Genomic DNA, 13,237 nt, shown 5'->3' with positions numbered 1-13,237 from the left:
CATTACATACTTTTCATACAGAGAAAGGCTAAGTAGGCCAACAGCTGCTCTGAAGACTCAATTTCCATTTTACTTTGAAGTTTATATTTGTAGGGTAGAATATTTCACATTTAACTGGTGAAAGCCTGACCATTTCTAGCTACAGCATGTAACCTCATGTTCTCAAACCCTTCTACTGTAAGATATTTCTATTTATAACATGACATGCTCACTTTTTTTCAGTGTAACTTACAAACATTGAATACAGCATATATCATATCTAGTGGAAGCCAAGAGTTAAGAAACAAACCATCCCCACATCTATATATAATCCTTTATAGCATGAACAAATTGCAACAAATACTCCTTAAAGGGCTGAGGAATGAGCAACTGGTGACGCACCTCCCCCGTCTGGGGTAACATTTCAACACAGGTACAACAGATCTCGATTCATTTCAAAAGTGAGGGTACGTGGCAGTGCATCTGGGCTCAACCACACGACCTTTAACCACAGCTGCTTGGTCAAAGAGCCTGCCCAGCACGTCGTCACGCCCTTGCTCGAGTATGAAGTCACGGGACCGAGCTAAAAAATCAGCTCCCATGGTTTCTAGCTCGGGAGAGGGTCGTTCCTGAGCGGAGGCAGCTGAGCCAGAAACCTGCGCTGACTCCGCAGCCTCCCCCCCAGACTCTAAACCAATCGCCCCCACCTGAAACTTCTCGGACTCCCTCCATTGCCAGCCCTCAATCTCAGCGGCCCGGCATTCCTGTTTAGTTTTTCGGGATCTAAATCTATGGCAATACCATGTCAGGTCGCAAAAGGAGAAGATCTCTCCAATTACTTCCTCCTTCTTAGCCAATAGGGTGGACGGCAACAAACCAATCTTTGAACTGCTCGCAGTCCCGCCCCAGAACTATAGGCACTGGCAACCGAGGACACAAAACCAGTTGCGGTTGCGTCACCTGCTGGCCAATTTTTTAATTCACATAAATTTTAGGATAAGTGCGCACATCCCCATGAATACATTTAATATGCACCTGTCCCATTATTTGCTTATGCCCTGGTGAGATTAAGCTCTCTTGTATTAGGGACTGAGTACACCCTGAATCTAAGAGAGCCTGGGTTTGTGTATCATCCACTGACACAGGAATAACAAAATCTGTCTGCTGGAGTGACTGATGAAATGGAACAGTCTTACCTGGTCGGATGAGGTCACATCCCATAGCGGGGCAATCCCGGTCGATGTGGCTCACCTCCCAGCTTGTTCCACACATCAGTTAACTGGTTTCTCGCCATGAAGCGTCAGCAGGAAGTTGAAACAAAGGCACCGTCAAAGGCCTCGACAGTAGGGTGACCCCATGCTGCCCCGGTTCTCGGGCCGGGAGCTCCCGCCACCACACTCCGTCCAAAGGCCTGGCTACCCCTCCCCCCAAGTCCCTTCGCCATTCCTGGGGCCATTAGAGGGGGTGATGCTGGAATAGAACTGTTTCCAGGCAGCTTAGCAGGTGTTGGTTCTGCTGCCTGGTACTGCTCTGCCAATTGGATCGTACAATCCAGGGTGGCGGGTGCCTGTCGTTGCACCCATAAGCGCGGCCCCGAAGCCAAGCACTCCAGGAACCGCTCGACTACAATCACTTCCACCAACCTGGCAGTGGTGGTCACTCCTGGACTCGGCCATCCCCGGGCGTAATCCTGCAAGCGGTGAGCAATGGCCCTGGGGTGATCTTTCGCAGAAAATCTCTCCTGGAATTTGCGGTGGTAGCCCTCTGGAGTCGCTTTCAGCGTGGGCTAGTCCATCATTGCCACCGGATCCAAGGTCCTCACCGCCGCCTGCACCTCCCCCGTCAGCTATGGCTAGCCCACTGTGCTTCAGCCCACCCGGTAGAGATCGCCATAGCTTCGAAAAGCTCCAGGTAGGCGTCAGGTCGATCCTCGGCCATCATTTTTGTCAGCTGCTGTAATCCTGGGTTGGGTCCCGCATGTCTGGCACCCGCCTGCATGACCTCCATTAGTGTTTGGGGATCCATTCTGTCTCCCTCGGTTCTTGCACTGCTGTATGGGCAACAAAGTGTTATTTTATAGGCCCAGCAATCCCCCAACCATTCAGAGAGAGGGAGAGACCACACACCCTCGTCCCACCTCTCCGTGTCATTGTCATGACTGACAGGCGGATCTTACGGGTTGCTGTCCAAACAGTCAGCACAGACCTCCCCTGTTACAGACCCACCCTGACGCTACACCACAAAGTAAATCATGCAGTTAAAATAATTAAACAGTGCCATAACAAGATTAAAACAAGAAAAACAAAAGGCCAGTAATGAATGACATCTGGAAACAGCAACGAGTCAGACCATTTGATTTGATGCTGGTCATCATTCAGGCCTCTTGTTTCAGGTAGCCATATGCCGCAAATTAGCAAGATGCTTGAGATTGATATCAGAAATCCCTATTTTGGCCATTAACAGCAAATCATTTCTCATCTTTGAAAAAAAAATCCTGTATATTTTCTAAATGAAATACTGAAAATACAAATGAACATTATTTAAATGCACCGTTTTATTAGGGTGTGACATTCTCTCTTTGAACTGCAGAAGTCACAATCAGACTGAACATCCGCCGAGATGACAGCAGGACTAGAGGGCTCAAGCATCAGGGAGTCAGTTGTAGCGCTTATAAATTTATGAGCTGTGTCAGAATTTTGTGTCTAGAGATATAAAAACAGCATCCCTGCGGGCAGCTTATATATATATATATATATATATATATATGGTTCATGATAAATGCTGTTGGTGGGTCTCCCAGGGTGAGCATTTTTATGCAGGCACCTGTTTACACCACATATTTATAGGATATTTATTAATCAAGCCTGCTGCTCAGACTTGGCCCCAAATGATCGCATCTATATGCAGAATCTCAAGGACTACCTAAGAGGGCAAACATTCTGTAAGGGCTTAAGTAGGGCAGTTGATCTCCAATTCCATATGTTTCCCCCAACCGATGTATAATGTTTACTTACATGGAATTTCAAGAAAGAAGACATACATACTATACAGTATGTGATAAGTTTTAAGACCATAAAAGTGGCCAGGTTGTCGGAATTCCACTGTTACATAGTTGTTCAAGATGAAAACATAGAAACCCAAATAAAAATTCTAAAGCCTATATTAAAACAACACTTTAAGGGCATAAATCAAATATTTTTTTTTTCCTTTCTGAATAATGACTGTTTGGATTAAAGAGCTTTATAAATCTTTCCCTAAGTGAAGATGATTCCATGTGTATATTCAATGTGGGTTCAAGTCTGGGTACTGTGAAGGACAGGATAGTCATTGCAACTGTGCTTGTGTTCATGAATAAAAGCCCAATGCAGGCTAATACTTTTACACCCTGCAAGTTTGGGTGGCAGGATAACAGAGGAAGCTGTCACACAGCCAGAAAGACCAAAGCATAGAAGGCACAGCCACGAATGTATTGCACTTCATAGTTTTACAGAAATTATGTTTGAACATTTGGCTTAGAATATGAAATTCATTTCTCTTGATTTACACTGTGTGTATCAGTGTTGGTACAGTTTTTAGCACATTTGCAAGCTAAATTAAATGTGTGGCTTTTTATTTCAGGCTTGTGGTGTTGGAGAATATTGAAGATATTGCTTAATAACAGATATTATAATGCATACGAAGGGTGCTGATACGTTTGCTTAATATATACAACAAATACATTTGTAAAATTCGAAAGTAAATGACGTTATCCATGAAAAGCAGGGGGAAGTGGCCACATACATGTTATGCAGTCTATTTAGTTTTCTATTCCCATAGAAGACGAGTGGAACATTATTGGGGCGAGTTTTGTTCAGGCTTTATGATTGATGGTTGATAGATTGGACGTCTGGGGATTTTCCTCTTTTAACAAGATTTGGAACGCAGGTTACCACTGATGTTAGGACTTCTTACTGATAATGACACTGTGGTGGTGTTGACCAATAGGGCTTGGCAGATTACTTATTTTTATGACCTACTATATTACTGTGGTGGCTTTTTCCCACACAACGTGCATTTAAGGGAAATTGTAAAAGCAATGATTTGTGTACCTCTTGAAAATGTCAGCCATTATACTAGTCGTGATATCCACCACAGTCTTTTTCCCTCAAGGTTTAAGTGGATAATAGATAGTATCCACTTTTGGACTGGCATACCAGGTACTTCTACATTATAAGGGTATTGATTTTGAGTACCAACCAGGTAAAAAATAAAACAGTATTAAAGCTCCCTAGTAAACCAAGTAAATATAAACTGAAATTAGGGGTTTTGTATTATACAATCCAACAATGATTCCCAAAGTTATTACTACTAAACAACACACACAACAGGGAAGCTGTGCTACACATATGAGTGTATCTGTGTCCAGCAGTAATTCCCACTATGGGTAATACTATTTCTGTTTTTTGGGGTTTTTTTGGAAGTAAAAAAAAGAGTAGTACTTTAGTGTTCCTCATAGTCATAGCAGTATCAGCTGGGCTTCAAATTCAGTTTACCAATGCCTTGAGCAAACACATACAATTACGGTCAAATACGTTATTTTGTTTGACAGTTATGCTTAAAATCTGACTGACTAATTATATAAATATTATAATGCCTTGTTAACAAAGCTTTTTTTCCCAGTGCTCCGTTTGCCTTTGTAAAAGGAGTAACAAACTGCTGAGTTATTTATTTAAGGCTTTAGTTTAGGGTAGTACTGTGGTAAACTGTTTGTGAATATTGCTGCACACTGAGTATCGACTCAAATGTATTTCAAGAGTAACTGATAACATGATAAATAATAATTGCATGAGAAAGCAAGAATACAGAAAGGCAGCATTATCTTAAGTGTCATAATTATCATGTGTTACACAGACACTGTGGCTGATTAGTTATAGTTTATTTACAATTTAACAACATGTGTGTTTACCAAGTGAAAGTTTGTTATTGCTTTTTGTAACATTTATTGAACTAATAATAAAGCATTACTGACAAGATATATAAATACAAGAGGAGGAGAAATACAGTTTGTTCTCTCTCAAATCATTAGTAAAACTGTTTGGCAATATATACATTTTGATCTTTGCATATGGTGCAGAGATTAGCATTTTTTTTTTTTTAATGAAAAAATACTGTATCAGCTGTGGCCTATTTGAATAATGGATGTATAACTAAAAAATGAACTAATTGTCATTCCTATGGCACATATTAATTATGAATGAAGTGCACTTTTAGGAGAATATGTGTTTGATTTTTAAAAGCAAAATTGTTTAGAAAAAATAATTCACACCTGTGTGAAAAACTTGTGACAAGCTGGAAAAAAACATGGGGACAGGCTGTTGAATTGGAAGGTTCAGTAAAGGTCCCATAAATAATAGGCATCTCTGACTGAGTTCTTGGAAAAAGGTATATATATATATATATATATATATATATATATATATATATATATATATATACATATTCTGCTCGAGAATCAAAAAAAAAGAAAAAGCACTCAAACAGTTCTGTAACCAAGACTTTGAGACTAGCATGGTAACCACTGGCCTCTTTTATTCTTCGAAGCAGTCTTGTCGTTCTTATTCTGACCTTTTTGATTGCTTTCTATCTTGTTATTTTTAGCGCTCATATCAGCTGGCTGTTGCACAACTACCTGCAGAAGTGTCAAGCTCTGGGACAGGTAAGGATCTGAAATTCATGTGCATACTGTAGTATGCATACAGGCTGCACTACCTTTATGCTATTCTTGAATGATTTTTCTGGCATATAGGACTATGGTACGGGACCAGTGCATCTAGTGAAGGCCAGATCTTTAATTATCAAGTTAAAACTAATGTAGGGAATTTGTAAAATGTCACACGTTAGTCTCAATTGAAAATGAGAAAAAAAGAGACTCCCCTGGGATGACAAAACTGTATATTATAGCCTAAGTATGATATTTAGTTCAATGGTTTCTGTGCTTCCCAACAGAGAAAGAAGGTAAGTCTATTTATCACATTTGTCTTAAATGTGCCTCCATGGGGAATGTCCTTTTTTGGATGATAATTTGATCTAAGCAGGGTGTAGGATTGATTTCTTAATATTTAATGTGATATGGAGATGCAAAATAAGCAATCTTCCACTGCAGACTGTGAAAAGTGAACCTAAAAAAAAGAAAGAGGGTGTTATGGATGAATTGAAACAAATACAATGGTAACAATGGGAGATTTGTGTCTGAAAGACAGAGCTTTTTTTACAGTTTCCTAACAGTAATGTTCTGATGAAAAACAAGATGAGACTGAAATCAAATAACAAAGGGCTCAGTCTTTTATATTGACAAGGAAGGAAGACAAGGGATATGGTTGACAAGTTCCTCCCTCCTGAGAGAAACTGATAAGGCACCAGAAAATTGATTGGAGGGCTGAGTGACAGAAATTAAAAGTCCACACAAAGCCTGTTTGGTCTGATTTATCACAATTAACATCAAATGTCTTTCTTTTTCACAATGAACCTACACAAATAACCCTACTGTTCCTAACCATCAGTTTCATACTTTCTTGCAGTTTTGATGCCTCTTGACTAGAACCTTCTGTGAATGATGACCACTAGTACCCAGGTCCCAACTGGATGTGGTCTCTATAGACAAGCATGTAGTGGGAGAGATGGGATTTCAAAGATGCACTAAGAATGTTTTGATCTTTTTTCTTTAAAAAAAAATAAAAATAAATGATGAAGCCTTTAGAACTACATCCGTGATATGAAGATTATTTAAACAGGTCAGGTGTGCTTAGACAACCTACTGTACATTCAGATATACATTGACACTTAAAATTGATTCTCTCTGTACAAACTATCACAAAGATTCAACTAAGGAGATGCAGCCTACATGATGAAAATGATGTCCTACCTCCCGGAAAAAAAAAAAAAAAAAATTAATTGGACGGATGAACATGGAAAGACTAGATCTGGGGATATTCTGATTCAAGGAGATTTGCTATCCTACTTTCAGTTCCATTGAGTTTTTCTTCATTTTCAGTTTGGATGATACAAAAAAAAAAAGTATTCTGCTGCTTCCTTTGGACTATTCACCCTACAGCACAACATCCCAATTCTGTTTTAAACTGTGTGTCAACATTAATCTACACTGGGGATATTGGGAAGACCTTTTTTACTGTACTGTTCTTAATATAAATATTGGGTTTCTGCCTCTGTATTAAGCTGAACAGTTACTTTGTAACCTTTTATTTTCATGTGTAACCCCTTTTATGTTGAAAATACAATAAACTTTCAAGTCTATGACATAAATGAAAGTGCATTTTTAATGAATGGCTTTCTATATTGGAATGCACATATTTAGATCATGTAATATGCTTAAATAATAGGAAGAAGGTTAATAACGTAATGCCAATATAACTTCACAACAGGACTGGCCTAGCATGCCAACATTTAAAAGTTCAAGGCAGTATTTCCATAAATTGTCATTAATGAAGGTAATATCTGTGTAAAAAACTGTGATTTATTAGAGATGTTTTCCATACTAACTCAGTTGTAGAGAGATAAGAAATTACATTTGCACATCCCTTGTGGCAATTTCTAGCACCCCATTGGTTGAGAAAGTTAGTAAGTCTGATAAATAATGACCAAAGCAGAAACAGCAATAGATAATTATCCAAAACACAATATAGGGTTGGTGTTTACAAAAAAAGCATTTCTTGCATTTTTATCATGTTTTATGTATCAAAGTGATATATTTGTCAACAGTCTTGATTGTTATGATTATTTATTTATTTTATTTAAAAAAAAAGTGTTTCTCAATACTTCAGCATACCAAACACGTTTATGTGTAGCCGTTATGTGAACAACTGCTGAGGAATGTTGAATTAAAAAGATACTCTAAGTCTAATTGTCCTTACTTATCATAAGGTAAAACCTAAGAGAAACTAAGTGGTAGGTGTACTAAGTCGCAGCGCAAACATACCGCATTTGCATTTTCGTTGCGACACTTAGCAAAGTATACATTTTGTCGTATGTACTAAGAGAAAATATGTTAATGAAAACAGTGGCAAAAACTAATTTAAATATTTGTTGTGTCCTCTTAGCGAGATCTCTATTGCGAGAGTCATGCGACATTGTTCAAATGAATAGCGGGAGTTGAGTTGTGGTTTGCTGCAGCAGAGGGTGCACAAAGGATAACGTCTATACATGCAAGGGTCCAAGAATCAAAATAACATTGTTTTTGTTAAATGTAAACGTCATCTGTACAATGCATTCTGTTCCGTCATCATTTCACTTATTTTAATACTGTTATATATACTGTATATATATATATATATATATATATATATATATATATATATATATATATATATATATATATATATATATACACACATACACATATACAGTCAAACCTGCTCATGCGACCACCTTTATTTAGCGACCACCTGGTCTAAGTGACCACATTAAATTCCTCCCAATGATATTTGTGCTTTTATTGAACTGTATTTAAGCGACCTGTCTAATGCGACCAGCGACCACAATTCTCTTACCCAGCAATGGACTCAAACCTGTATTAAGCACCCTTAAACAAGACTATTGTTGTAAGGAAAATATGGTTTTAAATGGTACGTCCTAAATTCAAAGGAATACGGTAACCATTTTAGTGGTCTTTCATCCGTAATCAATAAAACAACAGCACTCTCTTGTAAAGGAGAATCTTTTTTCTTTTTGATCATATTGGTACAGAGCAATTTTCCTTTTTCTCAAACTATATATATATATATATATATATATATATATATATATATATATATATATATATATATATATATATAGTAACACATAGCCTACCGGCTGAGGCTTCCTTTTCACTCTATACACAACAGAGTCAGACACAGAACTGAGCCTAACTCCTTTTCGGAGCACTAACTAAACCTTTTCTTCTTCCTAGCTACGGCTGGATTGCCTGGCTTGTCCTTCGTCAGCCTTGCTGCCTCTAATTGTTTCTCCATTAGCCACACTCCTCCCGACTGCAGCGTTTCTCCTGCCTTTATGCAGGCCTTAATTGGGCTCGGTTGCCTCCTCTCCTGCAGTCCCAGGGCATTCTGTGAGTTGTAGTCCTGCAGCTCCCTCTTTGGACTACAACTTTTCTTCTTTTTACTCTGTCATCCCTGCCACAATATATATATATATATATATATATATATATATATATATATATATATATATATATATATAATCAACTCCTTATTTGCATATTGGATAATTGCACAAAGCTTAATTGCATAGCACGCAGCTTGTTCCGTTTTTTAGTGCATCATTTTCTATGATACTATGATATGGTTAAATGCATATTGTCTAAATGCATAATTTGCTTAATTGCATGAAGCTGCGTGGTCCTGAAGTCAATTGTACATTTCATTTTAATTTGGATAATTGCATAATGCAAAGAACGTACAAGTGTTTTTAAAAAAAATACATAAATAAATAAATAATTAAAGTTTCAGACATAGCAGTGACGTAGAGCCCATAGCAATTGCATGACAGCAGGAAAAGCCAGCAAGAAAGACACAGCAAATTGCAAAGCGAATCTGTAAAACCCGAGCCTCAGCACACTACGAACCTTCCTGGAGGCAAATGGTTGTCAGTATTATGACAGTTTTTTTGTTGTTGTTTATCAGCTCAATTGGCCAAATACTGTACATACTCCCATCAAAAATGTTTTTGCTATGTTGTACCTAGATCTATAGTAAGGTACTGTACATGCCTGTTTAACTTTTATGTTTAACTGTACTACAATAACTTAGTTTATGTCGGCTGTTATATACTGTACATATATTTACACGATTTTACTTTTCATATTGTGCTATGCCAGAGAATAGTGTTGTTTGTATTGAGCGTATAACATATTTCAAGTTGTTTTATTTTTCTGAACTTGTTCAGTATTTTCAGTTACTTGTAATAAAATATAAGTGAAAAATAAAGTTATGAATCTCATCAAAATGACTCATATATACATGTACACATATAGACCTATTAAGAACATACGGCCCTCGTTTGGTTGTAAGTAGCTTATTGATCCCAGAATCTCATCAAGCAGCTTCTTGAAGGATCCCAGGGTGTCAGCTTCAACAAAATTACTGGGGAGTTGGTTCCAGACCATCACAATTCTTTGTGTAAAAAAGTGCCTCCGATTTTCTGTTCTGAATGCCCCTTTATCTAATCTCCATTTGTGACCCCTGGTCCTTGTTTCTTTTTTCAAGTCGAAAGTCCCCTGGGTAGACATTGTCAATACCTTTTATTATTATTATTATTTTTTCTTAGCAGACGCCCTTATCCAGGGCGACTTACAATTGTTACAAGATATCACATTATTTTTACATACAATTACCCATTTATACAGGTGGGTTTTTACTGGAGCAATCTAGGTAAAGTACCTTGCTCAAGGGTACAGCAGCAGTGTCACCCACCAGGGATTGAACCCACAACCCTCCGGTCAAGAGTCCAGAGCCCTAACCACTACTCCACACTTGACCACGTGGTGATCTGCTTGAATCAGATCACCGCGTAGTCTTTTGTCTACATGAAGACATTTCCGAGAACATAAACTCCTAGGTCTTTTTCAGATTCCGTCTTCAATTTCAGTATCTCTTATATGATATTTATAATGCACATTTTTATTGCCTGTGTGCAGTGCCTTACACTTTTCTCTATTAAATGTAATTTGCCATGTGACTGTCCAGTTCTGAATGTTGTATAGATCATTTTGAATGACCTTTGCTGCTGCAACAGTGTTTGCCACTCCTCCTATTTTTGTGTCATCTGCAAATTTAACAAGTTTTCTTACTATACAAAAATCTAAGTCATTAATGTAGATTAGGAATAGCAGAGGACCTAATACTGATCCCTGTGGTACACCACTGGTTACCTCGCTCCAGTTTGAGGTTTCTCCTCTGATTAGTACTTTCTGTTTTCTTACATGTTAACTACTCCCTAATCCATGTGCTTGCATTTCCTTGAATCCCTACTGCATTGAGTTTGAGAATTAATCTTTTATGCGGGACTTTGTCAGAAGCTTTCTGGAAATCTGGGGCAGCAGTGTGGAGTAGTGGTTAGGGCTCTGGACTCTTGACCGGAGTGTTGTGGGTTCAATCCCCAGTGGGGGACACTGCTGTTGTACCCTTGAGCAAGGTACTTTACCTAGATTGTTCCAGTAAAAACCCAACTGTATAAATGGGTAATTGTATGTAAAATAATGTGATATCTGTATAATGTGAAATAATGTATAATGTGATATCTTGTAACAATTGTAAGTCGCCCTGGATAAGGGCGTCTGCTAAGAAAGAAATAAATAATAATAAATAAACCATGTCATATGCTTTGCAATTATCCAATGTTGATGTTGCATCCTCAAAAAAGTCAAGCAGGTTAGTTAGACACAATCTCCCTTTCCTAAAACCATGCTGACTGTCTCCCAGGATACTGTTCCCATATAGGTAATTTTCCATTTTGGATCTTATTATTGTTTCCATAAGTTTCCATATAAAAGAAGTCAGGCTTATTGGTCTGTAGTTACCTGGTTCGGTTTTGTTTCCCTTTTTGTGAATCAGTATTACGTTTGCAATTCTCCAGTCTATCGGTACAAACCCTGTGTCAAGAGACTGTTGCATGATCTTGGTTAGTGGTTTGTAAATAACTTCTTTCATTTCTTTGAGTACTATTGGGAGGATCTCATCCAGCCCAGGGGATTTGTTTATTTCAACACTTCTGCCTCTGTTATGCTAAAGTTAATCATTTAATGTATTTTCCATTTTTTTTTCTTCGTCTATGATTTTGCCATTTGTATCTTTTAGACATTTAACCTCCTCTTTGAATGTTGGGATTGGTTTTAGCCCCCTTAGCAATGTTCATTTCTATCTCTCTCCTGGGCTTTCTAACTTCCTTTTTGACTTGTGTTTGCAGTTCCAAGTACTCTTTCTGTGTACTTTGTTTTTGGTCCCTTTTAAACGCTCTGTAAAGTGCCTTTTTTCGCTGAATATTTTTTTTAAATTGATCTATTAAACCATTTGGGCCATTTTGTTTTAGATTTAGATTTGTCTACTTTTGGGATGTAATTGTTTTGCGCCTCTAGTACTACATTTTTAAAAAAACAGCCATACTTTTTCTGTGGATGTTTTCTCTCTTTTACTCCAATCTACTTCTATTAGTCTCTGTTTCATACCTTCATAGTTTGCCTTTCTAAAATTGTAAACCTTAGCTTTAGTCATTACTTTTGGGGTTTTAAAAATCACTTCAAATGAGACCATGTTGTGGTCTGAGTTTGCCAATGGTTCTCTGACCTTTGTTTTAGTTATTATGTCGTTATTTGAAAAGACTAAATCAAGGCATGCCTCCCCTCTAGTCGGTGCCTTGACAAATTGCGTTAGGAAGCAGTCATTTGTCATTTCTACCATTTATATTTTGTCCGTTGTGCTCCCCACCGGGTTTTCCCATTTTATATGGGGGAAGTTGAAATTCCCCATTAGTATGGCTTCTCCTTTGCTACATGCATTTCTAATGTCATTGTATAACAGATTATTTTGCTCGGCATCTAAATTTGATGGTCTATAGCATGCTTCTACTATTATGCCCTTTGAATTTTTGTCCATTATTCTGACCCATATTGATTCAGCGTTGTTTTCTTTGTCCAGATTTAACACCTGGGCTTCAAGACTATTTCTTATGTATAGCGCTACCTCTCTGCCTCTTCTGTCCTGCTTGTCATTTTGTTTCTGATACTGATACTAGCATTTAGATACATTTAATAGCTGTCTTAACTGAGTTGTTGCCCTTGTTTTGATGTGGTCTCCCTTCTGTTTTTTTATTGATTTCTCCCCCCTTCGTTTCTAGTTTAAATGCTTCTGAACCTCCTCAAGGATTCTTTCTCCGAGTAGATTGGTTCCCTTTTTATTTAAGTGCAGTCCGTCCCGCCTATATAGATAGTCCTTGTTGTAGAATGTGCTCCAATGTTCAAGAAAGGTGAAGCCTTCCTGTGTGCACCACGATTTCAGCCATGCATTTTGATTATGTAGCCCCTCGCTAAACCGGATATGTTTGTCCAACATTAGGAGGTGTCGGGTTTAAAAAAATACAATAAAATCGCACACACATACATTTATAGCGCTCAATGTATTTAAAATGTATAAACCATTGCGCTGAAATAACACAAATGTGTTTTGGGTAGGCTACACATTACATTATGAACAAAAATATAAATCTGTACAGT

The 13,237-nt window shown here is 38.0% G+C and overlaps 1 protein-coding gene across 2 annotated transcripts in view; it reads left to right on the top strand.

The window, feature by feature from the left end:
* Window positions 1–8,248, top strand: part of ccdc85a (coiled-coil domain containing 85A) — a 50,901-nt gene extending 42,653 nt beyond the window's left edge. For both annotated transcript variants that reach the window (XM_034003110.3, XM_034003108.3), the window contains 2 exons: window positions 5,617–5,674; window positions 6,537–8,248. In XM_034003110.3, coding sequence (XP_033859001.2) covers window positions 5,617–5,674; window positions 6,537–6,552 — 74 coding nt within the window. In that variant the 3' untranslated portion in view covers window positions 6,553–8,248. The remainder of the gene's footprint in view (window positions 1–5,616; window positions 5,675–6,536) is intronic.
* The last annotated feature ends 4,989 nt before the right edge of the window (window positions 8,249–13,237 follow it).

The sequence above is a fragment of the Acipenser ruthenus genome, chromosome 5, assembly GCF_902713425.1.
Source record: "Acipenser ruthenus chromosome 5, fAciRut3.2 maternal haplotype, whole genome shotgun sequence".
Taxonomy (NCBI): domain Eukaryota; kingdom Metazoa; phylum Chordata; class Actinopteri; order Acipenseriformes; family Acipenseridae; genus Acipenser; species Acipenser ruthenus.
The sequence above is the reverse complement of the archived record's forward strand: the minus strand, read 5'-3'. Positions and strand labels throughout refer to the sequence as shown.